We start from the raw sequence: 27,494 nt of genomic DNA, 5'->3' as shown, positions 1-27,494 counted from the left end.
TCTAATGTGACGCCCAAGCGCATCTTCGATAGTATAGTGGCTAGTATATTGCCTTGTCAGTCCTCATGGACCAACGCGGCAGAGACCCGGGTTCAATTCCCGGTCGAAGAGCTTTTGTTTTGGCGCTTGGATTTTGCGCGGCAGGGGAAGTGTGCGGCTCCTTTTGCTGCGGACAACCCCCTCGCAACTTGGCCCAGATCAGAGGCGCGGCAGGACGGTATCGCAGGGTGGTCAGGAGCTGCAGCAATGCTCTCACAAGACCTCAGGTAAGAGAGGGAGAGATAGGTTGTCAAGAGAGACAGACAGAGCTACGCAAGCGGTGGAGGAGGACCGGCCCTCTGGCACAACGGGCAGCAAGAGATAGTGGAGAGGCTTAGCAGTGACCAACAAAGGTTGGGCTTGCGCAAGTGCTCGACGGAGGCTGTTGGGGCAAACAAGTTCAGGGCACACTGCTGTTGTGCAAGTAGTGAGAGCAGTCCAGTCACATCAGAGTGTAACGCTGCAAGATTGGCAAACAACAGCGCTTGAGGAGGTCAAGGTGGGCAGGGGTGGCAGTAAAGCATGGCACTACAGGATCAAGGCGTGGGAGCCTCGGACGCTCCAGGCCTATGGTCCGCTGAGGTTTTGGGTTGCGCAAGGATCTGGCCCAGAGACCCTGTCCTGTTGGTGACAGGTGCTCCACACAGTGAATGATAGGGTGTGAGAGTTTCAGGTTGGGTCACTTACAGGATCGAGGCGTGGGAGCCTCGGACGCTCCAGGCCTATGGTCCGCTTAGGTTTTGGGTTGCGCAAGGATCTGGCCCAGAGACCCTGTCCTGTTGGTGACAGGTGCTCCACACAGTGAATGATAGGGTGTGAGAGTTTCAGGTTGGGTCAGTTACAGGATTGAGGTGTGGGAGCCTCGGACGCTCCAGCCCTATGGTCCGCTTAGGTTGTGGGTTGCGCAAGGATCTGGCCCAGAGACCCTGTCCTGTTGGTGACAGGTGCTCCACACAGTGAATGATAGGGTGTGAGAGTTTCAGGTTGGGTCAGTTACAGGATTGAGGTGTGGGAGCCTCGGACGCTCCAGCCCTATGGTCCGCTTAGGTTTGAGGCTTGGTCTGGCTGAGGACGTGACTGATGCACTGGCCCAAATCTGGCTCCATTACCATCAAGGTATACTATTATATGGTCCCTGCACCAAGCGGTAGGTCGGTAGCCCTGTTCCTCATTGAGCTGTGCGCGCAGACGGTTTTGGTCCGAGTGGGGCTGGGAGGCTTGGTCTGGCTGAGGATGTGACTGATGCACTGGCCCAAATCTGGCTCCATTACCATCAAGGTATACTATTATATGGTCCCCGTGCCAAGCAGTAGGTCGGTAGCCCTGTTCCTCATCGAGCTGTGCACGCAGACGGGTTGGGTCCGAGTGGGGCCAAGAGGCTTGGTCTGGCCGACAATGCTACTGGTGCACTGGCCCAAATATGGCTCCAGTGCCATCACGGTATACTATCGTATGGTCCCTGTGCCAAGCGGTAGGTCGGTAGCCCTGTTCCTCATGGAGCTGTGCGCGCAGACGGTTTTGGTCCGAGTGGGGCTGGGAGGCTTGGTCTGGCCGACAATGCTACTGGTGCACTGGCCCAAATATGGCTCCAGTGCCATCACGGTATACTATCGTATGGTCCCTGTGCCAAGCGGTAGGTCGGTAGCCCTGTTCCTCATGGAGCTGTGCGCGCAGACGGTTTTGGTCCGAGTGGGGCTGGGAGGCTTGGTCTGGCTGAGGATGTGACTGATGCACTGGCCCAAATCTGGCTCCATTACCATCAAGGTATACTATTATATGGTCCCTGCGGCAAGCGGTAGGTCGGTAGCCCTGTTCCTCATCGAGCTGTGCGTGCAGACGGGTTGGGTCCGAGTGGGGCTGGGAGGCTTGGTCTGGCTGAGGATGTGACTGATGCACTGGCCCAAATCTGGCTCCATTACCATCAAGGTATACTATTATATGGTCCCTGCGCCAAGCGGTAGGTCGGTAGCCCTGTTCCTCATCGAGCTGTGCGTGCAGACGGGTTGGGTCCGAGTGGGGCCAAGACGCTTGGTCTGGCTGAGGACGTGACTGATGCACTGGCGCAAATCTGGCTCCATTACCATCACGGTATACTATTATATGGTCCCTGTGCCAAGCAGTAGGTTGGTAGCCCTGTTCCTCATGGTGCTGTGCGCGCAGACGGTTTGGGTCCGAGTGGGGCTGGGCGGCTTGGTCTGGCTGAGGATGCTACCAATGCACTGGCCCAAATCTGGCTCCATTACCATCAAGGTATACTCTTACATGGTCCCCGTGCCAAGCGGTAGGTTGGTAACCCTGTTCCTCATCGAGCTGTGCGTGCAGACGGGTTGGGTCCGAGTGGGGCCAAGAGGCTTGGTCTGGCCGACAATGCTACTGGTGCACTGGCCCAAATATGGCTCCAGTGCCATCACGGTATACTATCGTATGGTCCCTGTGCCAAGCGGTAGGTTGGTAGCCCTGTTCCTCATGGAGCTGTGCGCGCAGACGGTTTTGGTCCGAGTGGGGCTGGGAGGCTTGGTCTGGCTGAGGATGTGACTGATGCACTGGCCCAAATCTGGCTCCATTACCATCAAGGTATACTATTATATGGTCCCTGCGGCAAGCGGTAGGTCGGTAGCCCTGTTCCTCATCGAGCTGTGCGTGCAGACGGGTTGGGTCCGAGTGGGGCTGGGAGGCTTGGTCTGGCTGAGGATGTGACTGATGCACTGGCCCAAATCTGGCTCCATTACCATCAAGGTATACTATTATATGGTCCCTGCACCAAGCGGTAGGTCGGTAGCCCTGTTCCTCATTGAGCTGTGCGCGCAGACGGTTTTGGTCCGAGTGGGGCTGGGAGGCTTGGTCTGGCTGAGGATGTGACTGATGCACTGGCCCAAATCTGGCTCCATTACCATCAAGGTATACTATTATATGGTCCCCGTGCCAAGCAGTAGGTCGGTAGCCCTGTTCCTCATCGAGCTGTGCACGCAGACGGGTTGGGTCCGAGTGGGGCCAAGAGGCTTGGTCTGGCCGACAATGCTACTGGTGCACTGGCCCAAATATGGCTCCAGTGCCATCACGGTATACTATCGTATGGTCCCTGTGCCAAGCGGTAGGTCGGTAGCCCTGTTCCTCATGGAGCTGTGCGCGCAGACGGTTTTGGTCCGAGTGGGGCTGGGAGGCTTGGTCTGGCCGACAATGCTACTGGTGCACTGGCCCAAATATGGCTCCAGTGCCATCACGGTATACTATCGTATGGTCCCTGTGCCAAGCGGTAGGTCGGTAGCCCTGTTCCTCATGGAGCTGTGCGCGCAGACGGTTTTGGTCCGAGTGGGGCTGGGAGGCTTGGTCTGGCTGAGGATGTGACTGATGCACTGGCCCAAATCTGGCTCCATTACCATCAAGGTATACTATTATATGGTCCCTGCGGCAAGCGGTAGGTCGGTAGCCCTGTTCCTCATCGAGCTGTGCGTGCAGACGGGTTGGGTCCGAGTGGGGCTGGGAGGCTTGGTCTGGCTGAGGATGTGACTGATGCACTGGCCCAAATCTGGCTCCATTACCATCAAGGTATACTATTATATGGTCCCTGCGGCAAGCGGTAGGTCGGTAGCCCTGTTCCTCATCGAGCTGTGCGTGCAGACGGGTTGGGTCCGAGTGGGGCCAAGACGCTTGGTCTGGCTGAGGACGTGACTGATGCACTGGCGCAGATCTGGCTCCATTACCATCACGGTATACTATTATATGGTCCCTGTGCCAAGCAGTAGGTTGGTAGCCCTGTTCCTCATGGTGCTGTGCGCGCAGACGGTTTTGGTCCGAGTGGGGCTGGGAGGCTTGGTCTGGCTGAGGATGTGACTGATGCACTGGCCCAAATCTGGCTCCATTACCATCAAGGTATACTATTATATGGTCCCTGCGCCAAGCGGTAGGTCGGTAGCCCTGTTCCTCATCGAGCTGTGCGTGCAGACGGGTTGGGTCCGAGTGGGGCCAAGAGGCTTGGTCTGGCCGACAATGCTACTGGTGCACTGGCCCAAATATGGCTCCAGTGCCATCACGGTATACTATCGTATGGTCCCTGTGCCAAGCGGTAGGTCGGTAGCCCTGTTCCTCATGGAGCTGTGCGCGCAGACGGTTTTGGTCCGAGTGGGGCTGGGAGGCTTGGTCTGGCTGAGGATGTGACTGATGCACTGGCCCAAATCTGGCTCCATTACCATCAAGGTATACTATTATATGGTCCCTGTGCCAAGCGGTAGGTCGGTAGCCCTGTTCCTCATGGAGCTGTGCGCGCAGACGGGTTGGGTCCAAGGGGGCCCCGACGCTTGGTCTGGCTGAGGACGTGACTGATGCACTGGCCCAAATCTGGCTCCATTACCATCAATGTATACTATTATATGGTCCCTGCGCCAAGTGGTGTGCCCGGAGGGCCAAGGGCCCAATCTGACCGTGTCACGGCCGGCTGGAAGGAAGAAGAAGGTGCGGCCTCAGGGGGATGGGCTGCAGAGCTGGGCCACAAGCTCCGTTCACCTTCTATCCTAGCTAACCATTTAGAACGCACGTTACTCTATTCTGCCCTGCAAGGGCGGCCCAATCCGACCGTGCCACGGCCGGCTGGAAGGAAAAGGAAGGTGCAGCCTCAGGGGGATGGGCTGCAGAGCTGGGCCACAAGGTCCGTTCAACCTCTAACCTAGCCAACCATTGAGAGCGCATTGTAATCTGTTCTGCCCTGCAAGGGCAGCCCAATCTGACTGTGTCACGGGCGGCTGGAAGGAAGAAGAAGGTGCGGCCTCAGGGGGATGGGCTGCAGAGCTGGGCCACAAGGTTCGTTCAATCTCTAACCTAGCCAACCATTTAGAGCGCATTGTACACTGTTCTGCCCTGCAAGGGCCCCCCAATCTGACTGTGTCACGGCCGGCTGGAAGGAAAAAGAAGGTGCAGCCTCGGGGGGATGGTCCTGCTGAGCATGCTACTGATGTAATTTCGCAAATTTGGCTTCATTACCATCAAGGTATACTACTAAATGGTCCCTTTGCTGAGCGGTAGGCTGGGAGACCTCTGCCTCATAGAGCTGCGCGTGCAAACGGTTTGGGTCCGAGAGGGTGGGGCTTGCCAGGAACAGGTTTGCCTCTGGAGAGCTGGGCCACAAGGTCTGTTCAACCTCTAACCTAGCTAACCATTTAGGGCGTATCGTACTCTATTCTGCCCTGCAAGGGCAGCCCAATCCGACCGCACCACGGCCGGCTGGAAGGAAAAAGAAGCTGCAGCCTCGGGGGGATGGTCCCGCTGAGCATGCTACCGATGCAATATCGCAAATCTGGCTCCATTACCATCAAGGTATACTGTTCAATGGTCCCTTTGCTGAGCGGTAGGCTGGGAGACCTCTGCCTCATAGAGCTGCGCGTGCAAACGGTTTGGGTCCGAGAGGGTGGGGCTTGCCAGGAACAGGTTTGCCTCTGCCGAGCTGGGCCACAAGGTCTGTTCAACCTCTAACCTAGCTAACCATTTATAGCGCATCGTACTCTATTCTGCCCTGCAAGGGCAGCCCAATCCGACCGCACCACGGCCGGCTGGAAGGAAAAAGAAGGTGCAGCCTCGGGGGGATGGTCCCGCTGAGCATGCTACCGATGCAATATCGCAAATCTGGCTCCATTACCATCAAGGTATACTGTTCAATGGTCCCTGTGCTGAGCGGTAGGCTGGGAGACCTCTGCCTCATAGAGCTGCGCGTGCAAACGGTTTGGGTCCGAGAGGGTGGGGCTTGCCAGGAACAGGTTTGCCTCTGCCAAGCTGGGCCACAAGGTCCGTTCAACCTCTAACCTAGCTAACCATTTAGGGCGTATCGTACTCTATTCTGCCCTGCAAGGGCAGCCCAATCCGACCGCACCACGGCCGGCTGGAAGGAAAAAGAAGGTGCAGCCTCGGGGGGATGGTCCCGCTGAGCATGCTACTGATGCAATATCGCAAATCTGGCTCCATTACCATCAAGGTATACTGTTCAATGGTCCCTGTGCTGAGCGGTAGGCTGGGAGACCTCTGCCTCATAGAGCTGCGCGTGCAAACGGTTTGGGTCCGAGAGGGTGGGGCTTGCCAGGAACAGGTTTGCCTCTGGAGAGCTGGGCCACAAGGTCTGTTCAACCTCTAACCTAGCTAACCATTTAGGGCGTATCGTACTCTATTCTGCCCTGCAAGGGCAGCCCAATCCGACCGCACCACGGCCGGCTGGAAGGAAAAAGAAGCTGCAGCCTCGGGGGGATGGTCCCGCTGAGCATGCTACCGATGCAATATCGCAAATCTGGCTCCATTACCATCAAGGTATACTGTTCAATGGTCCCTTTGCTGAGCGGTAGGCTGGGAGACCTCTGCCTCATAGAGCTGCGCGTGCAAACGGTTTGGGTCCGAGAGGGTGGGGCTTGCCAGGAACAGGTTTGCCTCTGCCGAGCTGGGCCACAAGGTCTGTTCAACCTCTAACCTAGCTAACCATTTATAGCGGCATCGTACTCTATTCTGCCCTGCAAGGGCAGCCCAATCCGACCGCACCACGGCCGGCTGGAAGGAAAAAGAAGGTGCAGCCTCGGGGGGATGGTCCCGCTGAGCATGCTACTGATGCAATATCGCAAATCTGGCTCCATTACCATCAAGGTATACTGTTCAATGGTCCCTGTGCTGAGCGGTAGGCTGGGAGACCTCTGCCTCATAGAGCTGCGCGTGCAAACGGTTTGGGTCCGAGAGGGTGGGGCTTGCCAGGAACAGGTTTGCCTCTGCCAAGCTGGGCCACAAGGTCCGTTCAACCTCTAACCTAGCTAACCATTTAGGGCGTATCGTACTCTATTCTGCCCTGCAAGGGCAGCCCAATCCGACCGCACCACGGCCGGCTGGAAGGAAAAAGAAGGTGCAGCCTCGGGGGGATGGTCCCGCTGAGCATGCTACTGATGCAATATCGCAAATCTGGCTCCATTACCATCAAGGTATACTGTTCAATGGTCCCTGTGCTGAGCGGTAGGCTGGGAGACCTCTGCCTCATAGAGCTGCGCGTGCAAACGGTTTGGGTCCGAGAGGGTGGGGCTTGCCAGGAACAGGTTTGCCTCTGCCAAGCTGGGCCACAAGGTCCGTTCAACCTCTAACCTAGCTAACCATTTAGGGCGTATTGTACTCTATTCTGCCCTGCAAGGGCAGCCCAATCCGACCGCACCACGGCCGGCTGGAAGGAAAAAGAAGGTGCAGCCTCGGGGGGATGGTCCCGCTGAGCATGCTACTGATGCAATATCGCAAATCTGGCTCCATTACCATCAAGGTATACTGTTCAATGGTCCCTGTGCTGAGCGGTAGGCTGGGAGACCTCTGCCTCATAGAGCTGCGCGTGCAAACGGTTTGGGTCCGAGAGGGTGGGGCTTGCCAGGAACAGGTTTGCCTCTGCCGAGCTGGGCCACAAGGTCTGTTCAACCTCTAACCTAGCTAACCATTTATAGCGCATCGTACTCTATTCTGCCCTGCAAGGGCAGCCCAATCCGACCGCACCACGGCCGGCTGGAAGGAAAAAGAAGGTGCAGCCTCGGGGGGATGGTCCCGCTGAGCATGCTACCGATGCAATATCGCAAATCTGGCTCCATTACCATCAAGGTATACTGTTCAATGGTCCCTGTGCTGAGCGGTAGGCTGGGAGACCTCTGCCTCATAGAGCTGCGCGTGCAAACGGTTTGGGTCCGAGAGGGTGGGGCTTGCCAGGAACAGGTTTGCCTCTGCCAAGCTGGGCCACAAGGTCCGTTCAACCTCTAACCTAGCTAACCATTTAGGGCGTATCGTACTCTATTCTGCCCTGCAAGGGCAGCCCAATCCGACCGCACCACGGCCGGCTGGAAGGAAAAAGAAGGTGCAGCCTCGGGGGGATGGTCCCGCTGAGCATGCTACTGATGCAATATCGCAAATCTGGCTCCATTACCATCAAGGTATACTGTTCAATGGTCCCTGTGCTGAGCGGTAGGCTGGGAGACCTCTGCCTCATAGAGCTGCGCGTGCAAACGGTTTGGGTCCGAGAGGGTGGGGCTTGCCAGGAACAGGTTTGCCTCTGGAGAGCTGGGCCACAAGGTCTGTTCAACCTCTAACCCAGCTAACCATTTAGAGCGTATCGTACTCTATTCTGCCCTGCAAGGGCAGCCCAATCCGACCGCACCACGGCCAGCTGGAAGGAAGAAGAAGGTGCAGCCTCGGGGGGATGGTCCCGCTGAGCAAGCTACTGATCCAATATCGCAAATCTGGCTCCATTACCATCAAGGTATACTGTTCAATGGTCCCTGTGCTGAGCGGTAGGCTGGGAGACCTCTGCCTCATAGAGCTGCGCGTGCAAACGGTTTGGGTCCGAGAGGGTGGGGCTTGCCAGGAGCAGGTTTGCCTCTGCCAAGCTGGGCCACAAGGTCCGTTCAACCTCTAACCTAGCTAACCATTTAGAGCGTATTGTACTCTATTCTGCCCTGCAAGGGCAGCCCAATCCGACCGCACCACGGCCAGCTGGAAGGAAAAAGAAGGTGCAGCCTCGGGGGGATGGTCCCGCTGAGCATGCTACCGATGCAATATCGCAAATCTGGCTCCATTACCATCAAGGTATACTGTTCAATGGTCCCTGTGCTGAGCGGTAGGCTGGGAGACCTCTGCCTCATAGAGCTGCGCGTGCAAACGGTTTGGGTCCGAGAGGGTGGGGCTTGCCAGGAACAGGTTTGCCTCTGCCAAGCTGGGCCACAAGGTCCGTTCAACCTCTAACCTAGCTAACCATTTAGAGCGTATTGTACTCTATTCTGCCCTGCAAGGGCAGCCCAATCCGACCGCACCACGGCCAGCTGGAAGGAAAAAGAAGGTGCAGCCTCGGGGGGATGGTCCCGCTGAGCATGCTACTGATGCAATATCGCAAATCTGGCTCCATTACCATCAAGGTATACTGTTCAATGGTCCCTGTGCTGAGCGGTAGGCTGGGAGACCTCTGCCTCATAGAGCTGCGCGTGCAAACGGTTTGGGTCCGAGAGGGTGGGGCTTGCCAGGAACAGGCTTGCCTCTGCCAAGCTGGGCCACAAGGTCTGTTCAACCTCTAACCTAGCTAACCATTTAGGGCGTGTTGTACTCTATTCTGCCCTGCAAGGGCAGCCCAATCCGACCGCACCACGGCCGGCTGGAAGGAAAAAGAAGCTGCAGCCTCGGGGGGATGGTCCCGCTGAGCATGCTACCGATGCAATATCGCAAATCTGGCTCCATTACCATCAAGGTATACTGTTCAATGGTCCCTGTGCTGAGCGGTAGGCTGGGAGACCTCTGCCTCATAGAGCTGCGCGTGCAAACGGTTTGGGTCCGAGAGGGTGGGGCTTGCCAGGAACAGGCTTGCCTCTGCCAAGCTGGGCCACAAGGTCCGTTCAACCTCTAACCTAGCTAACCATTTAGGGCGTATTGTACTCTATTCTGCCCTGCAAGGGCAGCCCAATCCGACCGCACCACGGCCGGCTGGAAGGAAAAAGAAGGTGCAGCCTCGGGGGGATGGTCCCGCTGAGCATGCTACTGATGCAATATCGCAAATCTGGCTCCATTACCATCAAGGTATACTGTTCAATGGTCCCTGTGCTGAGCGGTAGGCTGGGAGACCTCTGCCTCATAGAGAGAGAGAGAGAGATTCCATTTCAAGTCGCCTGAGGCCTTCTACAGACCCATGTCGACCGGTCAGCTACCCGCTGCCCAAGGGGAGGAAGGTGGAGGAGGGTGTGGAGGGGGAGGAGAGGTGCTAAACAAGCTCAAAAAGAACGTGAGAGGTCAAGAAATGAGGGAGGTATCGAAGAAAGGAGGGAAGTGTCGATGACGACAAAGAAAAAGTCAAGGAGGGTTGCGCTAGGCGTACAGGGTAGTAAAGGAAGGTGTGTCGAGTCGATAGAAAGAAGAACGGCGGAAAACGAGGTCGAAATGGGCGAGTTGTGGCGGTTCCCCAAGCCGACACCCGAAAGGGCGCCGACGAGGAGGAGGTCAGGCTCTTCACCTTGCCCAGCTGCACCGGCGTTGCGCTGCGGCAGCCGCGTGCGGGTCAACTGGCCCAGGGTTGACGCGCAGGCGGGCGGCAAGCGGCAAACACGCGGGCGAGAGGGGAGGTCCGCCGCCGAGATGGCGGCAAGGAAGAAGCTGAGGACGGACCTGAGGGCGTACGACATCGCTCAGCTGCGGCCGCCGAGGGTATGGCTTGCCCAGGGCCGCGCTGCGACGGCAGGCAGCGAGTGGATGCGCACGCCCGTGAGGAAGGCCCGTCCAGGTACCCACCGCCGGGAAGAGGGGGGGGGAGGTGGTCGAGTCGATGTCGAGGTTGGCGGAAAGGTGTACAGGGATGTAGAGGAGGGTATAACGAGTCGAAAGAAAGAAGAATGAAAGAAAAAGACCGAGAAATGACGGAGTTGTCGCGAGGTTGGCGGATGAGGTTTGGCAAGGAGGAGGAGGAGGAGGGCAGCGGATAGAGATGAACGGTCGGGCGCACGAGGAATCCCCTCCCCAGTCCTCCCACGCGTCCACCGAGTCCCTCAGGTCCACCTAGACGCCCTGCTTGACCGTGCCCGCCGAGTCCTTGACCGCCTCGTGCAGCCGAGGGAACCGCCCGGTGTCGTTGACGAACTTGAGGACGGGGCGGGCGAGGGCGAGGTCGGTGAGGAGGGTGGCGAGGGGTGGCATGGCGTCCTTGCCGGTCGCACGCACGAGCGCAGCACGAGGCGCGGCGTAGAGGGGGCAGGCGAGGAGGAAGTGGGCCCGAGTCTCCTCCTCGCCGCACTCGCACAGGCCGGTCGGGTGGCGCTGGATGCGGTGCAGGTGCGCCGCGAGGCCGGCAAAGTCGAGCCGCAGCCTGGCAAGCAGCGTGCTCTGCCGGCGCGAGAGCGTGGCGTGGTACCGGGCGAAGGAGGCGCCAGGCGCGACCTTGCCGGTGACGCTGCGAAGTCCCGCGCCGGCGGGCGCCGTCGCCCAACTCGCCGCCCACGCCGCCTGCTGCGCCTGGTGGAAGGCCTGCTGGACCGCCGCGATGCTCTTGGGCTCGCTGCGGAGGTCCTCGAGGCCGTCAGGAGGGTTGACGAGGGCGGGGAGGCAAGGCCGAGGGGGCTGGTTCGACTCGGCCTGGGGGCTCGTCTCCCTCTCTCCCCCGTACCACTCGTCGCGCTCGTCGTCTGACGGCTCGACTGAGCCCCCACGCGGCATCACCATGCTGTGCCGCCGCGGCTTGCGGCCCTGCTGCCGCCCCTCGCCCACACCGCCCTTGCCCTCAACCACCTCGGCCCCGACCTTGGCCTGGGCGTCAGCCCGCTCGTTGCCCTCGACCTCGGCGTGGCCCGGCACCCAAGAGACGATGACCGTCATCATCGGGTGCGTCTCCTTCAGCTCACGCGCGAGATGGCGGATCTGGAGGCGAGCGGGTTGCCCGGAGGTGGGCCTCGGTGACGAGGGGTGGAGCGCCGCCGCCTGGGGATGCTACCAATGCAATATCGCAAATCTGGCTCCATATCCATCAAGGTATACTGTTCAATGGTCCCTTTGCTGAGCGGTAGGCTGGGAGACCTCTGCCTCATAGAGCTGCGCGTGCAAATGGTTTGGGTCCGAGAGGGTGGGGCTTGCCAGGAACAGGTTTGCCTCTGCCGAGCTGGGCCACAAGGTCCGTTCAACCTCTAACCTAGCTAACCATTTAGAGCGTATCGTACTCTATTCTGCCCTGCAAGGGCAGCCCAATCCGACCGCACCACGGCCGGCTGGAAGGAAAAAGAAGGTGCAGCCTCGGGGGGATGGTCCCGCTGAGCATGCTACCGATGCAATATCGCAAATCTGGCTCCATTACCATCAAGGTATACTGTTCAATGGTCCCTTTGCTGAGCGGTAGGCTGGGAGACCTCTGCCTCATAGAGCTGCGCGTGCAAACGGTTTGGGTCCGAGAGGGTGGGGCTTGCCAGGAACAGGTTTGCCTCTGCCGAGCTGGGCCACAAGGTCTGTTCAACCTCTAACCTAGCTAACCATTTATAGCGTATCGTACTCTATTCTGCCCTGCAAGGGCAGCCCAATCCGACCGCACCACGGCCGGCTGGAAGGAAAAAGAAGGTGCAGCCTCGGGGGGATGGTCCCGCTGAGCATGCTACTGATGCAATATCGCAAATCTGGCTCCATTACCATCAAGGTATACTGTTCAATAGTCCCTTTGCTGAGCAGTAGGCTGGGAGACCTCTGCCTCATAGAGCTGCGCGTGCAAAAGGTTTGGGTCCGAGAGGGTGGGGCTTGCCAGGAACAGGTTTGCCTCTGCCGAGCTGGGCCACAAGGTCTGTTCAACCTCTAACCTAGCTAACCATTCAGGGCGTATTGTACTCTATTCTGCCCTGCAAGGGCAGCCCAATCCGTCCGCACCACGGCCGGCTGGAAGGAAAAAGAAGGTGCAGCCTCGGGGGGATGGTCCCGCTGAGCATGCTACCGATGCAATATCGCAAATCTGGCTCCATTACCATCAAGGTATACTGTTCAATGGTCCCTGTGCTGAGCGGTAGGCTGGGAGACCTCTGCCTCATAGAGCTGCGCGTGCAAACGGTTTGGGTCCGAGAGGGTGGGGCTTGCCAGGAACAGGTTTGCCTCTGCCGAGCTGGGCCACAAGGTCTGTTCAACCTCTAACCTAGCTAACCATTTAGAGCGCACGTTACTCTATCCTGCCCTGCAAGGGCGGCCCAATCCGACCACGTCACGGCCGGCTGGAAGGAAAAAGAAGGTGCAGGCTCAGGGGGATGGGCTGCAGAGCTGGGCCACAAGGTCTGTTCAACATCTAACCTAGCTAACCATTTAGAGCGCATCGTACTCTATTCTGCCCTGCAAGGGCAGCCCAATCTGACCGTGTCACGGCCGGCTGGAAGGAAGAAGAAGGTGCGGCCTCAGGGGGATGGGCTGCAGAGCACGCTACTGATGTAATTTCGGAAGTCTGGCTCCATTACCATCACGGTATACTATCATATGGTCCCTGTGCCAAGCGGTAGGTCAGTTGCCCTGTTCCTCATGGCGGTGTGCGCGCAGACAGGTTGGGTCCGAATGGGGCCAAGACGCTTGGTCTGCCTGAGGATGCTACAGGTGCACTGGCCCAGATATGGCTCCATTAACATCAAGGTATACTATTGTGTGGTCCCTGTGCCAAGCGGTAGGTCAGTTGCCCTGTTCCTCATGGAGCTGTGCGTGCAGACGGGTTGGGTCCGAATGGGGCCAAGACGCTTGGTCTGCCTGAGGATGCTACAGGTGCACTGGCCCAGATATGTCTCCAGTGCCATCAAGGTATACTATCGCATGGTCCCTGCGCCAAGCGGTAGGTCAGTAGCCCTGTTCCTCATGGAGCTGTGCGCGCAGACGGGTTGGGTCCGAGTGGGGCCAAGAGGCTTGGTCTGGCTGAGGATGCTACTGATGCACTGGCCCAAATCTGGCTCCATTACCATCAAGGTATACTGTTGTATGGTCCCTGTGCCAAGCGGTAGGTCAGTAGCCCCGTTCCTCATGGAGCTGTGCGCGCAGACGGGTTGGGTCCGAGCGGGGCCAAGAGGCTTGGTCTGGCTGAGGATGCTACCGAAGCACTGGCCCAGGTCTGGCTCCATTACCATCAAGGTATACTATTGTTTTATTCCCTGTGCCAAGTGGTGTGCCCGGAGGGCCGAGGGCCGCCGCCGGCGGCCGAGGCCGGCGGGCCGCTCCTCCTCCTCCCCCTGCGTAGCTCTCTCTCGCTGCAACCTATCTCTCCCTCTCTCGCCTGAGGTCTCGTGAGAGCGTCGCTGCAGCCCCTGTCCTCCCTGCGATACCGTGCTTTCCACCGAGTGCCGATCACGGAGCACACTGGGAGCACTTGAGAAGGTCAACCTGCTCACTGCCCGTTCTCGCCCAGGGCTCGGGGTGAGCCTTTGCTGAACCTTGCCACACAGAAGAGCAGATAGCAGCAATGGCCAGCGCTACCGCAAGCTGCAAGATGACAGTGAGGGAGGCCGCAATTGCTTGCGTCCACCTCGATCGGCAAAAGGTAAGAACCGCACAGTGTGCAATGCTGCTGCTCAGTGGCGGGATCGAACCGCCGACATTGGACTTGTTACGCAAGAGATATTAGGTCCACATCATAACCAACTAGATCAACCGAGCTGCTCGTGATGGCCGAGCGCGTACCTGCAACCTCGTAGCGTACACCATGGCTGTCAGCCTCCGTTGTCCTGTACAGCTAAGCCGTCGGAGACTGAAACTGAGCGCGCTCTATGACGGACCAGGAGCATAGGCAAAACGGCCGATCATCTGCTCCTTGTGCCCTGACCTCCTCGGCCCCCTCAAAACCTTTGTCGGACTCGGTCGCTCGTCCTTGCTCTTGGGCCACACCGCGCCTACACCGAGCTTCTCTGAGCTGACTGGAGGCAAGATAGCAAGCGAAATCACTGAGAGAGGACAGATCACGCGAGAGAGCGGTCCGAGCGGGCCTTCCCCAGCGGAGAGCCGCCGCTCGCGAGAAAGCGGCAGCTAGCCGTTTGAGCAGCGCCGGGTCGGCTCGTCGTCGGAACGATTGCGACAGAGCAGACAGAGAAGGAACAGGTTCGAACGGGCGGGCTGCGTCTTGCTCTCCCTCCTGCGCCTTGTCGACGCCCTTCTTGCTTCGGGAGCGCGCCGGCGACTCCCTCTTGCCTTGAAAGCAGCTGCGGGCCTTGCGCGCTCGAGCAGGGTCCGCAGAGAGCTGCGCGTGCACGACGTCTCGGACCGCAGGGGCCGGACGACGCCATGCTCGACGGCAGTCGAGGGCAGAGTCGCGCTTCGTTCGCTTCCTCGCTCTCAATACTGTTGCTGCTGCTCTCGCCTGACGGTCACAGCGTCAAGCTGAGAGACTCGCACGCAGCTGGCCCGCCACTTGGCGCTGACAAGCCTGAAAAGGTCGATATCGAGCAGGGACGTCAACTTGGGAAGGTTGCCAACCTTTGCTTGTGCACGCCCCTTCCTTGGCTGAGAACAAGCCTTGTCAATGTCTGCACTCTCAGAAAAACTTGCAAGAGAAGCAGGCAGTTGCAGGAGGATGTACACAAAAGCGTGCATTGCTAGACCAGTGCGGAACGGCGGCGGCCAACACGGGAGCGTCTACCGACGTCGCTCATAGACAGCGCGCTGTCGCGACCTGCGAGAGAGACTGTGCGCCTCGGCTCTGCGCTTGCGCGGCACGTCGCTTGGTGAGCATGGCCCTGATCTCCCAGAACGAGTCGTTGTCCTTGCCCTCCTCGTTCTTGTGCAGAGGCGGCTGCGCGCAATGGCAAGGTCAGATACGTTGTCGTCGCGCGCGCACAGCGGGCAAAAGAGCAGACAGATAGCGGGGATTGGCTCGGGAGGCAAAAGGGTAAGGCGTGACTGGGGATCGAACCCAGATTGCTCGGAAGCAGAGTAAGTCAGAACCGAGTGTACTAGCCATTATACTATCTCGCCTTAGTTGCTGCATCAGACAGAAGCTGGCGTATGTTGGGCGCTGCTAAGCCGCGCGTCAAGCTCGCCGGCAGTTGTGCCTGACCGGATCCTGTTCCGGACACGTGACCTCTCCTCTTTCTCTCGCTCCTGCGCCTCCCTCTCGCTCCTGCGCCTCTCTCTCGCACCTGAGCCAAGAACGAAGGAACAGAAGCGTGAGGAACAGGTACAGCTTTGCAGGACGAATCAACCTCCCTCCCTCCTCCGGGCCGTCCCTCCGGAAAGCGCGGGCGGCCGTCTAACTCATGCGGGGGCGAAGGTGCGTGTGGCGCTTAGGCGTTGAGGGCTGCGGAAAAAGGTGGGTGTCAGTGCGCAGGAATGGTTGAGTCGGGAAAAGGGGAGAAACGGGAGAGGTGGACGCACCCTTGCCGCTGCTCGCCATCAGGAACGCCTCCTGAACACACGCAAGGGAAACAGAGGGGGAAACAGAGGTGAGCTAGAATCACGACCAGACGGGGGGAGAGGAGGAGAGAGAAGGGGAAAGGAGGACGCACCTTGACCGCCTCCGAGACCGTCGGGTGCGCGTGGCACGTGCGTGCGACGTCCTCTGCCGACGCGCCGTACTCGAGCGCGACCGCCGCCTCGTGACTGCAAGAGAGAGAGAGCGACGCGGAAGGTGTCGATGAGCGAAAAGGGCACGAAGTGGGGAGAAGAAGGAAAAGAGGAGGGCGAGGTGGGGAGGAACGGAATGTCAGCTAACGCCGTGGCGCAGTGAGGCACGACGAGGCAGGAGGACGCACATCATGTCACCTGCCGCCGACGCAATGATGTGGGCACCGAGAATCTGCGGGCGAGGTGGCGCAAACCGGGGCAAGAGGGTCAGGGCCTCGCTCGAGGAGGGCGACGGTGACAGGGGAAGACGAGGACAGGCGCACCTTGTCGGTGTGCTTCTCGGCGATCACCTTGACGAACCCGTCCGTGTCGTTGTTGGTCTTGGCACTGCGAGTGGACAGGTGCGCGCGACGGGCAGTGCACAGGCGACAGAAGAGGGACGGGACGAGGACGAGGGTAGCGAGGGGGAGGACGACTGGGTCAGTGCCTGTTGTTCGTCACACTCGCTCGAGCAGAAGACCGTATAGAGGCAGGCGAGAGAGACTGGGCATCTGCCGAGGCGTAACGAGGGCAAACTAGCGCAACCGGCCCCGCCGCCCGTCTCCCGGCTCCGTCGAGTCGAGACAGAGAGAGGGAACGCACCGCGAGTTGGCGACCATCGGGAAGTTGCCGACCTAGGGAGGGGGAGGACGACCGAGTCAGTGCCTGTTCATCGTCGCACTCGCTCGAGCGGAAGACCGTAGCCTCCGAGGCGTAAACGAGGGCGAACGAGCGCAATCGGCCCCGCCGCCGGTCTCCCGGCCTCGCCGAATCGAGAGAGAAAGAGAGTTGCCTACCTTGTACTCGATACCCTCCGCCTTGCAGTCCTCCTCCGTCTTGCCGACCCACGCGACCTCTGCAGGCGGGAGAGGGAAGGGGAGGCGAGGGAGGCAAAGTCAGTCGCGTGCGCCTTCGAGCCGGTGTCAAGACGGCAGAGACGCACCAGGGTGGGTGTAGACGACGCTCGGGATGACCTGCGAGGCAGGCAGCATGTGTGAGCTCGAGAACGCAAGTTGAAAAGGTCGAGCGAGGCGGCGGCCGACAACGCTCTCGCGCTACCGGCGTCATGGTTTTTGCAGAACGGGGAGAAAGGAGGGACGTACACCGTAGTTGACGTGTCCGAAGCCCGACTGGATGTACTCGACAGCGGCAACACCCTCGTCCTCGGCCTTGTGAGCTGCGGACGGGAGCGACAAAGGTCAGGGACCGGGTCGAGCGTCGCGGCGACGGGAGGACCTCGTCCGCCGCAGCGGCACGCAGCGAGAGAGCGTGTGAAAGAGAGACGAACCCAGCATAGGGCCTGCAGAAAGGGCGGAAAGGTCAGTAAAAGGTCCGGGGACGAGGGAGGGCGACGACGAGGACAGCGGGACGCACCGAACGTGACGTCGCCGATGCACTTGACGCCCTTGACCGACGTGTTGAACTGCGAGTCGATGACGATGCGGCCGCGGTTGTCGACCTCGACGCCAATCTTGTCGAGGTTGAGGCCCTCGGTGTACGGGCGACGGCCGATGGCGACGAGGACGACGTCGGCCTCGATCTGTGAGGCGATGCAGGTGTGCAGCAGGGTGAGTACAAGATAGGGCGAGGCGCACATAGCAGAACCGCTGGAGGAGGAAGTGTGGGACGCACGGTCGACTTCTTGCCGTTCTTGGCGCCCTCGACGTCGAGGTGGACCTTGCCGTCCTTCTTCTGGGCGCCGAGAACCTTGGTGTTGAGGTTGAACTTGAGCCCCTGCTTGCCGAGGATCTTCTGGAAGTTCTTGGCCACCTCGCCGTCCATGCCGGCGCCGCCAATCGCGCCGAGGAACTCGACGACCTCGACCTCAGCGCCGAGGCGCGACCACACGGACCCGAGCTCGAGGCCGATGACGCCGGCGCCGATGACGACCATCTTCTTGGGCACCTCCTGGAGGTCGAGCGCGCCCGTCGACGACACGATCTGCTTCTCGTCGATCTCAATGCCCGGGAACGGCGTCACCTCGGACCCGGTCGCGATGATGGTGTTCTTGGTCTCGATCTGCGTGTTGCCGCCGTCGATGAGGGCGACGTCGATCGAGGTCGGCGACGCGAACGAGGCGGCGCCCTTGATGTAGTCGACCTTGTTCTTCTTGAGGAGGAACTCGACACCGCCCGTCAGGGCCTTGACCGACTTGTCCTTGGCCTTGAGCATGTTGGGCAGGTTGAGCTTGACGTCGGCGACTGCGAGGCGAGCGCGCGGGCGCAACAATGTCAGCGTGAGGTCTCGAGTACTAGACCCGCAGCGTCTGCGTTCGCCGGCTCGCGCCGACGAGCGAGACGCTGGACTGTCGAAAGACGCGAACGGGACGCACCGTCAATGCCGCGCGCCTTGAGGTCGTGGGTCGTCTGGTGGTAGATGTGCGAGTTGTTGAGCATGGCCTTGGACGGGATGCAGCCGACGTTGAGGCACGTGCCGCCGAGCGAGCCGCGCTTCTCGATGCACGCCGTCTGCGCGTACGAATGTTCGTCGTCAGTCAGACCGTCCAACAGTCCTCGCTCGCCGTGAGAGAGTGAGGGAGACGCACCTTGAAGCCGAGCTGGGCGGCCTTGATGGCCGCGATGTAGCCACCGGGGCCTGTTGAGCGACACGCGCATAGCGTCGAACGAGGTGGCGTAGACGGTCGGGAAGAGCAGGAGGCGGGTCGGGAGAGAGGTGGGGGAATGGGCGAGGCGGTAAGCCGGTTGGGTCGCGAGGCGGACGAAGGGAGGAGTGGGTCGAAGGGCGCGAGTCGGGCGAGGCGTAGGCGTGGGAGGGGCAGAAAGAGTCAGCCAGCCGTACTGATGCGCGTGCGGCCCCCCACCTGCGAGCTGCTGGAGCACGCGGCCGCGGATATCGTGCGGGTGGACGAGGAGGAGGGAAGGACGAGGGAAAGGCGGACGCACCGCCACCGATGACGACGACGTCGTACGGGTCCTGGGCGGTGGCGAGGCCACGCTGGGCGACCCACGAGCCGACAATGGAGCGGGGAGCGCTCGAGCGGGCGAGCGACTGTTGCGACGAGGGAGCGAGTGTCAGCGAGTTGGACGAGTGGCGACAGCGCGAGGGCGGCAGGGCATGGGCTTGGACTCACGCGAGAAGAAGAGGCAAGGGCGAGCATGGTGGCGGTCGTCCTTGGCGAGAGAGCGGAGGTGAGAGGGAGGAGACAGTTGGCGGGCGTCGGCAGGCGTCGGCGGCGCTCGACGACACAGCTCTCGCTCTACCGCGATCCTCGCGCTTCTTGCTTACTGTGCACGCCCGTCCAGCCCTCGCCCCGGCGCTGTCACGACCCGGCCCCGAGCCGCCCGCGTCCGCCAACCCTCTGCTCCTCCCCTCGACCGCCGCTCTCCGCCTTGCCTCGTCGTCGCTCGGTGGCGGGATCCAGCTTGTTTGGCTTGTTGTGGTCGCTTCGGCGGCCGCGATCCAGCCGCGACCGCGCGACGCTCGTGGGTGTGGCGCGACTCGCCGCCGCGCCCCTCTCTCGCGGCCCTCGACCACCAGTGGCATGCCCTCGAGCCCGACTTGCTGCTGTCGCGCTCGTCAGGATCAGCACCTCTGCGGTCACTGCGCGGCGTCATCGCGACAGAGGCCGGACGAGCTTGCTCCGGCGTGTCCTCAGAGCGGGCTGCTCTCGAGCCGTACTCGTCGGCTCAGCGCGCAACGAGCCACGCTCCTCGGCGCGACGCTCTGCGCAGCATGTCCGCACACTACTCTCCATGACCTGGCGCGGCTCATCGCGACGCTGCTCGCCGTCGGCGCCATCCTCGAGGTGCTGCGCCGGTCCACGCACGCTCTGCGCGGCCTTTGCCGCCGTCGCTCTCGTGCCGACTGTGCACAGTACCCAGGCCTGTTCTCGACACGTGCCCGGTGCCTGTGCGGGTGAAGCTCGACGCGCTACAAGTACTGCGAGCGTGGACGCGGCCCACTCATTGTCGAGTTTCCCACGCTTTCCGAGGGCCACCTTGGCCGTTCCTTCTCGGCCGGCGCTCAGGGCACTCGTCGTCGTTCTCTGTGTCTCTCCGAGCTCGAGCGCACTGCAGCCGCAATCGAGGGCTGAGCAGACGGAGAGCAGGAGAGCACAGAGCGACCGCGCGGCACGAGCGCTCTGAACGTTAACCCTCAGCGACGGCCGGGTTCAAGTGGCTCGACTTGGCGGGCAAAAGGCGGGAAGCGCAGTTGTACACGCATCAGATCAGTCTTAGCGTTGACGGAACTCCGCATTGCAGGCTCGTTCGAAGGGGCCGGCCAGGAGCAGCTTTCCTCTTCGCGCGCCTCGGCCGGGAAGCAGACCAAGCGGTGAGTTCCCCGCTCGCCTTGCCAGGCTCGCTCCCCCTCGTCAAACCTTTCACCTGACACCCTCGACTGGTTTGTGACGCACCGTGCGCATGACCGCCGCGACCAGTGCAGTCCAGGCGCCCCGCCTCGCGCGCCCCACCGACGCCGTCCCCCCACCTGCCGCTCGCGCGACCAGCCCACCCAGCTCGCGCGACCCAGACGCACACAGGGACCGCAGCCGGTCCAGCACGAGGCCCAACCCTGCAGAAGAGTGCCGCAGGCGCGTCGAGGACTACTGCGGCCACGTGCGGCTGTCGCGCGAGGGTCAACTGCCGGCGTTCGAGCTGCTCGTTCTCGTGCGTCCCACGTCCTCCCTCACTTGGTCTGAGTGTGCGCCTGCCCGCGAACGTGAGAGCTGACTCATTTGCGTGCACCTTGCAGGGCTGCGGCGGCGGGCCCGTCGAGACCAACCTGTCGAGCTTCCTCGTCAAGCCGTACGCGAGCAAGTGGACCGACGGCTGCACCGGCATAGAAGGTGCGCCCTCGATCTCCCCCCTGCCTCTGCGAGGCTCGACGGCAATCTGACACGAGGCTCTTATCTGCAGGCGGGTCCACCATCGGCGCCGTCGCGTCGCTCGTCGAGCGCAACCCGTACGCGTTCGAGGGCTTTGGCCTCGACATTGGCGTCGACGAGCACGAGCTCAAGCGCGAGCTCGAGCTGTTCGAGGCGGGAGAGACGAAGGCGAGCGTCGAGACGGTCGCGCGAGGAGCAGGCGTCGTCGTCGGGCGAGAAGGAGGCGGAAAGGCGGCGGCCCGTGTGTGGGATCTCGTTCGGTGCGTCTCTCTCTCGCTCTCCCTCTTACTCTGGTGAGCTCTTGGCACAGGGACTGATGCACTATCCATCTCGCCACCGCCTCCTTGCAGCTGCTTCGCCATCACGCACGCCCACCTCGACCACATCGCCGGCCTTATCATCTCGTCTGCTGCCTGTCGCCCGCCACCTCGACCCGTGTACGGCATCCGGCGCACCATCGCCAACATCGAGCGGCTCATGGACGGCGGTGTGTGGCCCATGTTGGGCGGGTGGGACGACTCGGTGACGATCGGGCGCGCCTACCACTACAAGAAGTGCGTTCGAGTCGCTCGAGCCGCCTTTCCTGGGTTCTCGCACTGACTCGTCCCCTTTCCGCAGCATCCCCACCGAGCCGAGCGCGCAGCTGCCTCTCTCGCCCTCGCTCTCCTTCCACGCCTTTCCCCTCGCGCACGGCACCGACCCGTCCGCCTTCCACAAGCACCGCAAGGGCAAGGAGCTGCCCAAGCCGCAGGCCGTCGGCACCGCACCTGCAGCAGGCGGCGCAGAAGGCGAGTGCTACGACTCGACGGCGTTCTTCGTGCGCGAGGAGCAGAGCGGGCGCGAGCTCCTGTTCTTTGGCGATGTCGAGCCGGGTCCGTCCTCGTCCTCTCCCTCGTCGACCGCGCATCTGCCTCTCGGGCGGGTCCCTGACGTTCTCGCTCTCTCGCACGCAGACTCGATCTCGCGACGCGGCTTCAACCTCGACATCTGGAAGGCGGCGGCGCCCAAGATTGTCGCCGGCAAGCTCTCGGTCATGTTCCTCGAGTGCAGCTACCCTGTGAGCCCCGACTGCCCTCTCGACGCTCCTCGACGGACCGTCTAGCTGACTCTCTTGCTCGCCAACAGTCTTCGCAGCCCAAGGACAAGCTGTTCGGCCACTTCTCGCCGCCGTTCATCCTCGAGGAGATGGTCGTCCTCGCCGACCTTGTCCGGCAGGCCCGGATAGCTGCAGGATGGAGCGAGTCGGACGCCGAGAAGAGCCCTCTGCGCGACGTCATCGGTGCGTGTTCCTCTTCAGGATGCGGTCGTCGGTTCCGTCGAGCCGAAAGACTGACCCGCTCGAACCTTGTCGCCGAACACGCAGTCGTCATCCAGCACATCAAGGACGACATCTTCACCTTCCCGACGCCGAGCGCCGACTCGCCACCGCCTGTGCCGCCCAAGGACCCGGCCCCACCGCGCTCGTCCTCGTCGAAGCCCCGCCGCTCCCAACCTCCTTCCCGCTCTTCGACCCTCGATGCGCCCCGAGCTCCACCCTCGACCTCCTTCTCGACCTCGACAACCGCATCTTACGTCCGGGATGAGCCTCAATCCGCCCCGCCTCTCTCGATGAGCCCGCCCGTCCCGGCCGCCCCGACCCGCCGACCGTCGTCCGCCACCTTCTTCAGCACGTCGGCGCCGCAGCTCGGCTTCGGCTTCAACTCGCGCTCGTCGCCTGCGTCGCGCGTCTTCAGCGGCGACTTTGCCGGGTTCTCGCTCACGGCGGCGTCGGTCGGCGCGGGCGCCGGCGGCCGGCGCGTCAGCACGCCAGGCCACTTCTTCAGCGGCGGCAACGGCGGCGGGCTCGGCAGCGGCGGCGTCGGCAACCCGTGGCGCAACTCGAGCCCGATGAGGCTGTCGCCGCACGCGGCGCCGGTCGGGCTCGCCGTCGAGACGGGCCGACGGTCGCACTCGCCCGGCGCGCCGGTCAGTCCGCACAGCCTGCCTAAGGCGCCGAGCTCCACTGCGTCGCCGGCGAGGACGGTCAAGGAAGACGAGGCGCACGTCGTCCAGAAGCTCGGCACGTACGCCATCGCCGAGGAGACCTCGAGTGGCCAGGAGAGCCCGCTCGCAGTCGAGGGCGAGGTGCACGAGCCTGCGGGAGACGCAGAAGACGAGGTAGACGAGGTGGACGAGGAGGAGGAGGACCAGATGGTGGACGAGACGGTGCACGAGCGCATCGAGCGCGAGCTGAACGAGCTCGAGGCCGAGGCTCGTACCGGCGTGCGCTTCCTCATCGCGCTGCAGGGCATGCGACTTGGTGCGTCCCGCTCCCCCTCTTCTCCCCATCTTCGCGATCCTCGGAACTGAACCTCATGCCCACCGTCGTGCAGTATTCTGAATCTCGACTCTGCGTCTTTCTGTCGATCTGTCGCAAGTGCAACTCGACGTTTTGCTCCCCACGCACTCTCGTTCTCTAGCAGGTTCTCTCAGACTCCCGGCGACACGGAACGGAGAGAGAGAGAGAGAGAGTCGACGAGGAAGCGTCGTTGCACGCGCGAGAGGCAAAAGCTAAACGGCGGCAGGGTCCGGGTCGAACTCGCGCAGGACAAAGAGCTGCTCGTCGAGGCGCTGCTCGGCAACGGCGAGGGCCTCGAGCGTCTGCTCGAGCTCGACGATGCCCTCCTGGTCCCGCTTGGTCAACAGCGAGTCGTCCTTGCGCACGTCGGTGCGCTCCATCTTGTCGACGAGGCCGCGGCGGAGCTCGAGCTGGTGCTGCCGCTGCGCCTGCACGTTGGCGAGCGCCTTGTAGTGGTGCCCGATGAGCGACGTGACGACCTTGTTGAAGTCGACGAACCACAGGTACAGGGTGCGCGACGGGGCGCGGTCGGCCGTGCGCGGAACCTCCTGCGGCTCGATGAGCTGCGCGGCCGAGAGGCGGCCGAGGACCTCGCGCGCCTCCTTGACCGAGAGGAAGGCGAGACGGGCGACCTGCGTGAGCCGCGATGCACCAAGGTGGAAGAGGGGTCAGTCCGGGCGCGGCGGGCGAGGTGGGCGTGGCGAGGGCGGGAAAGAATGGAACGAGGGGACGCACGTGCTTCTCGTCGAGCTTGCCCTTGGCCTCCATGATCCTCCAGCACCGGATGGCGCTGTCGCCGAGCTTGTCGCGGATGACGGCCTCGACGAGCGAGCGCTTCATGGCGCGCCCGAGCTGGGTCCAGTTGACGGCCCACTTGGCGTGCGAGCCCTCGCCCTGCTGCAGGAGGAACATCTCGCGCGTCGTCATGCCCCACTGGTCCTGGCCCGACAGGACCTCGCAGATGGCGAGGATGTAGTCGGACGTGCGGTCGCGCTTGGGCGGCCACGCGCCGTCGTCCTTGTGCTTGGCGAACGTCTGCGACAGGGCCGGCTTGAGGTGCGCCGGGAGCCGGTCAAAGCGCGTGTTGATCTCGTGCAAGGAGACGGCGCGCGAGATGCCCTCGCTCATGAGCTGCGTCTCGGAGCTGACGAGGTCGAGGATGACGCCGAGGACGGCCGCGACGTGCGAGTTGTACAGGTCCTGCGCGTACGACCGGAGCAGCTGCGAGAGAAGTCGACGAGGGTCAGGAGGGTGTCGCCCAGGGCGACAGAGCTGTGGGCCGAGGACGCACCTGGGCGCGCCACCGGATGTGGAAGCGCTCCTCGTTGATTTTGAAAAACGCGCCGTCCTGCGGGGAGAGGCCTCATCAGGACCATGAACGAGGTGACGGAGCCGGGAGACGAGAGAGGTTCGGAGGACACACCGGCAAAGGCGGATCGACCTTGCGCAAGTCGAGCGTGTCGTCGTTCTCCGAGTCGGTGTCGGGCTGCGTCGTCTTCTTCTTCTTGCGCTTCTTGCGCTTGGGCTCGTCGTCCGACTCTTCTGCGACGACCGCGTCCATGCCCTGCGAGTGGGGGCACGCGGTGCGTCAGTCGAGACGAGACGACGAGGGAGGACGGTTCGAGAGAGCGATAGACGGCGAGTGGCGCACCTTGCCCCGCGCACGCTCGCGCTCCTCCTCGTCCCACTCCTCCTGCTTCTCGCGCAGCTGCCTCTTGACGTTAGCCAGGTCCTTGGCCGACGGGATGCCTGCGCGCAGGGAGACAAAGGGTCAGGGCGAGAGTCGAGATGCCTGCGGCCCCGCCCGTCGCGAGGCCGAGACGGCTTGTACGACGCAAGAGAGATGGGGAGAGAAGGGGGACGCACCCTTGATGGTCGCACGAAGCTCCTCCTCCCACTTGATCTCGAGCGACGAGGGCGACAGCTGCGAGCCGGGCGTGACGACGTTGAGGTAGCCCTGGGCGAACGCCTTGCGGACGAGCTTGTCGGCCGTGTCTGCGACTATGGGGTGTGCTCGCGCTAGGTCAGCGTTTGGTCGACAGGGAGGAAGAAAGGAGAGGAGGGGAACGGACCTTGGTCGAGGGCGCGGGAGCGCTTCTTGCCCTTGGGGTCGTCGGCAAACGCGAGGGCATCGTGGTCGTCGCGGGCCTTGAGGAGCTCCTCCTGGACGACGTGGACGAGGTCCTCCTTGACGAGGATGCCCTCGCGCCAGAGGATGTCGCACACGGGCGCGAGCTGGGCACCGCCGTCCCACTCGCTCGCCATCTCGACGTACAGGCCTCCGCGCAGCCTGCGCTCGATCCCCTCGTGGTTGAGCTCGTACAGCTCGGTGAGGCGGCCGTTGACCTCGGTGTCCGAGTGGAACAGGAGGGTGTGGGTCGACAGGACGAGGAGCGAGGCGTGGACGAGGGCGGGCGGGAGGGCGGTGAGCTTGGCGAGTTGCGGGAACGAGAGGGCGCCGCGGGCGAGGAGGATGCTCGCGACCTCGCCGACGGCCGAGCCAAAGTGCTGGTGGACGAGGTGCTCGAGGAGCCGGGTGCGCTGCTCGCTCGACTGGGTCGTGCTCGCGCTCGGCATGGCTGGCGGTCGGCTCGGGAGTGGAGCTGAGCCGAGTGGCTGGCGGTCGATTGCCGGGGCTGTCGGGCACTGGAGCGAGCTGTAGTCGGTGCGAGCGGCGAGAGGCAGAAGGGATCCGGCGAGGGAGCGGAAGCTCAGATCAACACGGCCTTCGTCGACGCCTCGGCTCTCAGGTGGCTCTTTCGAGCGATGGATGTACTGTGACAGGGATGCTGGTACAGCTGGACCTGCTGCAAGCCCAGCCAGCTGCGAGGGGAAGCGTCGAGCTGTCGTCGGCCAGTTGCACCGCTTCATCTGCTGTGAGCCTCTCTCTCGCCTCCCTGCGCGCCACTAGTCGCTCAAGCGGGCACCAGTCACCATGCCACCCTTCGCGTCCAAGCCTGTCAACCCGTGCGTCCCACTCTCAGCGTCCACCCCCCACCCCAGCCTCGACGCCCTCGTCCGGTGGGCGGTGCAGAGTCGCCCTCGGCTCGCGCCCAGTGCGCCGTGCGGACGATCGCGCTCCACTGTGCGGTGCCGAGAAGGCGCAAGGCGCAGGGACAGTGCGGAAACAGCGGCGGCAGACCTTTCCTCCTCCCCCCTTCCCCCCTCCCCGCTCCCATCGGCGCCGCCGCCTCCGCACCAGCAGCCTCTCCCCCCACTCTCACTGACCCTCCCTCGTCCCGCCCGCAGCTCCTCCTTCACCGTCTCGCTCCGCCGCCAGCCCTTCCTCTTCTTCGGCCTGCCCTTCCTCGCGACGACCGTATGCGCCTCGTTCGCGCTGTCGCACTTCACCCAGACCCGGTACGACTACCGCGACACCAAGGTGCAGAGCGTCAGCAAGGAGGAGGAGCTCGGCATGCGCAAGGACCGGCGCAGGATCGACGTGCGCGAGGAGTACTACGTACGTCCCTTCTCCCTCTCCCCCTCCCTCTCTCTCCTTCCCCTCCTCCTCTCGCGCCATCGAGGCCCCTCACTGACGTGACTGCCTTGCTCGCGCAACAGCGCATGCGCGCGACGGGCGACATTGGCGAGTCGGACGACTACGAGAACGTGCGGGTCGGGCGGCTGCCAGGCCAGGCAGAATGGGGCGAGCTACCCGTCGCCAAGAAGGACTGAGTTCCTGCTCTCGGCTCGCTTCTTGTGGTCGTCGTGCGACGTCCGACGGCGTGTAGTCTTGTGTGTACTCTATGCATCGCAGTGCCCCCTTGTCCTCCCTCATTCGGTCGTCCGTCGAGAGGCTGTCGCGCGGCCGCTCGCTCCTCTCCCCGCCTCCTCTCCCTCGGCTCTCTCGCTCTGTCTCCCTCTCGCCGTCAGACCTCCAGCTGTCATGCTGCGGGTCCCGACGACCGTGCACGTGCGTCAGAGGGGCAGAGACGCCGCCAGGAGCCGCCAAAGCAGAAATCCGTGCTCGCGACTTCTCAAACAGTCGCTCTCGCGGTCCACTCTGCTCGATCGGAAGGGGAAGCTCGTCCTTCGTTGCGTGCGAGAGTATGCAGATTGGGGGAGCGAGGAGGAGGTGGACGATAGGGAAGCGAGGGGAAGGGGGGGTATGCAGACACGGGGAACGATGGGGGATGGGGATGGGGAGGGGAAGTGGTCGGTTCTTGGCGAGCCTTTAGCCCTGTAACCGGATGCAACAAAGACGACGAGAGAGAGACGAGAGAGAGA

At 62.2% G+C, this 27,494-nt stretch overlaps 7 protein-coding genes and 3 non-coding genes across 10 annotated transcripts; 4 read left to right on the top strand and 6 right to left on the bottom strand.

Annotated features, from left to right (window-relative positions):
- The first annotated feature begins 22 nt into the window (after positions 1-22).
- Positions 23-111, top strand: RHOBADRAFT_t113. The gene has a single exon. It is a non-coding gene; the product is annotated as a tRNA-Asp (tRNA).
- A 9,530-nt stretch (positions 112-9,641) lies between these two features.
- On the bottom strand, positions 9,642-10,376 carry RHOBADRAFT_66867 (uncharacterized protein). Its single transcript, XM_018419102.1, has 2 exons — positions 9,881-10,376; positions 9,642-9,766 (listed from the first exon to the last, which is right to left on the bottom strand). The coding sequence occupies exons 1-2, from the start codon at positions 10,182-10,184 to the stop codon at positions 9,666-9,668; spliced, it is 405 nt and encodes a 134-aa protein (XP_018268854.1). The 5' UTR covers positions 10,185-10,376; the 3' UTR covers positions 9,642-9,665.
- Positions 10,377-10,554: 178 nt separating this feature from the next.
- On the bottom strand, positions 10,555-11,570 carry RHOBADRAFT_66862 (uncharacterized protein; the record flags this gene model as incomplete). Its single annotated transcript, XM_018419101.1, has 1 exon — positions 10,555-11,570. The coding sequence occupies exon 1, from the start codon at positions 11,368-11,370 to the stop codon at positions 10,555-10,557; it is 816 nt and encodes a 271-aa protein (XP_018268853.1). The 5' UTR covers positions 11,371-11,570.
- A 2,487-nt stretch (positions 11,571-14,057) lies between these two features.
- RHOBADRAFT_t110 lies at positions 14,058-14,145 on the bottom strand. Its single transcript has one exon. It is a non-coding gene; the product is annotated as a tRNA-Ile (tRNA).
- Positions 14,146-15,373: 1,228 nt separating this feature from the next.
- On the bottom strand, positions 15,374-15,456 carry RHOBADRAFT_t109. Its single transcript has one exon. It is a non-coding gene; the product is annotated as a tRNA-Gln (tRNA).
- Positions 15,457-15,739: 283 nt separating this feature from the next.
- On the bottom strand, positions 15,740-19,217 carry RHOBADRAFT_55483 (uncharacterized protein; the record flags this gene model as incomplete). The annotated part of the gene is made up of 16 exons (XM_018417872.1): positions 19,175-19,217; positions 18,987-19,092; positions 18,629-18,678; positions 18,416-18,551; positions 17,716-18,284; positions 17,458-17,623; positions 17,372-17,383; positions 17,187-17,260; positions 17,027-17,057; positions 16,881-16,939; positions 16,687-16,718; positions 16,368-16,431; positions 16,233-16,276; positions 15,987-16,080; positions 15,856-15,886; positions 15,740-15,777 (listed from the first exon to the last, which is right to left on the bottom strand). Coding segments are annotated over exons 1-16 (1,533 nt in total), but the record flags the coding sequence as incomplete, so codon positions are not given.
- Positions 19,218-20,775: 1,558 nt separating this feature from the next.
- RHOBADRAFT_8424 (uncharacterized protein) lies at positions 20,776-21,821 on the top strand (the record flags this gene model as incomplete). The annotated part of the gene is made up of 3 exons (XM_018419219.1): positions 20,776-20,890; positions 21,228-21,487; positions 21,666-21,821. Coding segments are annotated over 3 exons (531 nt in total), but the record flags the coding sequence as incomplete, so codon positions are not given.
- A 471-nt stretch (positions 21,822-22,292) lies between these two features.
- Positions 22,293-23,372, top strand: RHOBADRAFT_55482 (uncharacterized protein). The gene is made up of 2 exons (XM_018417871.1): positions 22,293-23,228; positions 23,302-23,372. The coding sequence occupies exons 1-2, from the start codon at positions 22,538-22,540 to the stop codon at positions 23,307-23,309; spliced, it is 699 nt and encodes a 232-aa protein (XP_018268850.1). The 5' UTR covers positions 22,293-22,537; the 3' UTR covers positions 23,310-23,372.
- Positions 23,373-23,433: 61 nt separating this feature from the next.
- RHOBADRAFT_55481 (uncharacterized protein) lies at positions 23,434-25,924 on the bottom strand. Its single transcript, XM_018417870.1, has 7 exons — positions 25,340-25,924; positions 25,134-25,268; positions 24,919-25,016; positions 24,691-24,831; positions 24,559-24,615; positions 24,003-24,488; positions 23,434-23,899 (listed from the first exon to the last, which is right to left on the bottom strand). Exons 1-7 carry the CDS (start codon positions 25,842-25,844, stop codon positions 23,480-23,482), a joined length of 1,842 nt encoding a protein of 613 aa, XP_018268849.1. The 5' UTR covers positions 25,845-25,924; the 3' UTR covers positions 23,434-23,479.
- Positions 25,925-26,167: 243 nt separating this feature from the next.
- RHOBADRAFT_65516 (uncharacterized protein) lies at positions 26,168-27,041 on the top strand. The gene is made up of 3 exons (XM_018418727.1): positions 26,168-26,234; positions 26,517-26,727; positions 26,829-27,041. The coding sequence occupies exons 1-3, from the start codon at positions 26,203-26,205 to the stop codon at positions 26,940-26,942; spliced, it is 357 nt and encodes a 118-aa protein (XP_018268848.1). The 5' UTR covers positions 26,168-26,202; the 3' UTR covers positions 26,943-27,041.
- Positions 27,042-27,494: the final 453 nt, after the last annotated feature.

Source organism: Rhodotorula graminis (assembly GCF_001329695.1).
Source record: "Rhodotorula graminis WP1 unplaced genomic scaffold RHOBAscaffold_13, whole genome shotgun sequence".
Classification (NCBI taxonomy): domain Eukaryota; kingdom Fungi; phylum Basidiomycota; class Microbotryomycetes; order Sporidiobolales; family Sporidiobolaceae; genus Rhodotorula; species Rhodotorula graminis.
Note: the sequence above shows the minus strand (reverse complement) of the source record. Positions and strands in the feature narration are given on the sequence as shown.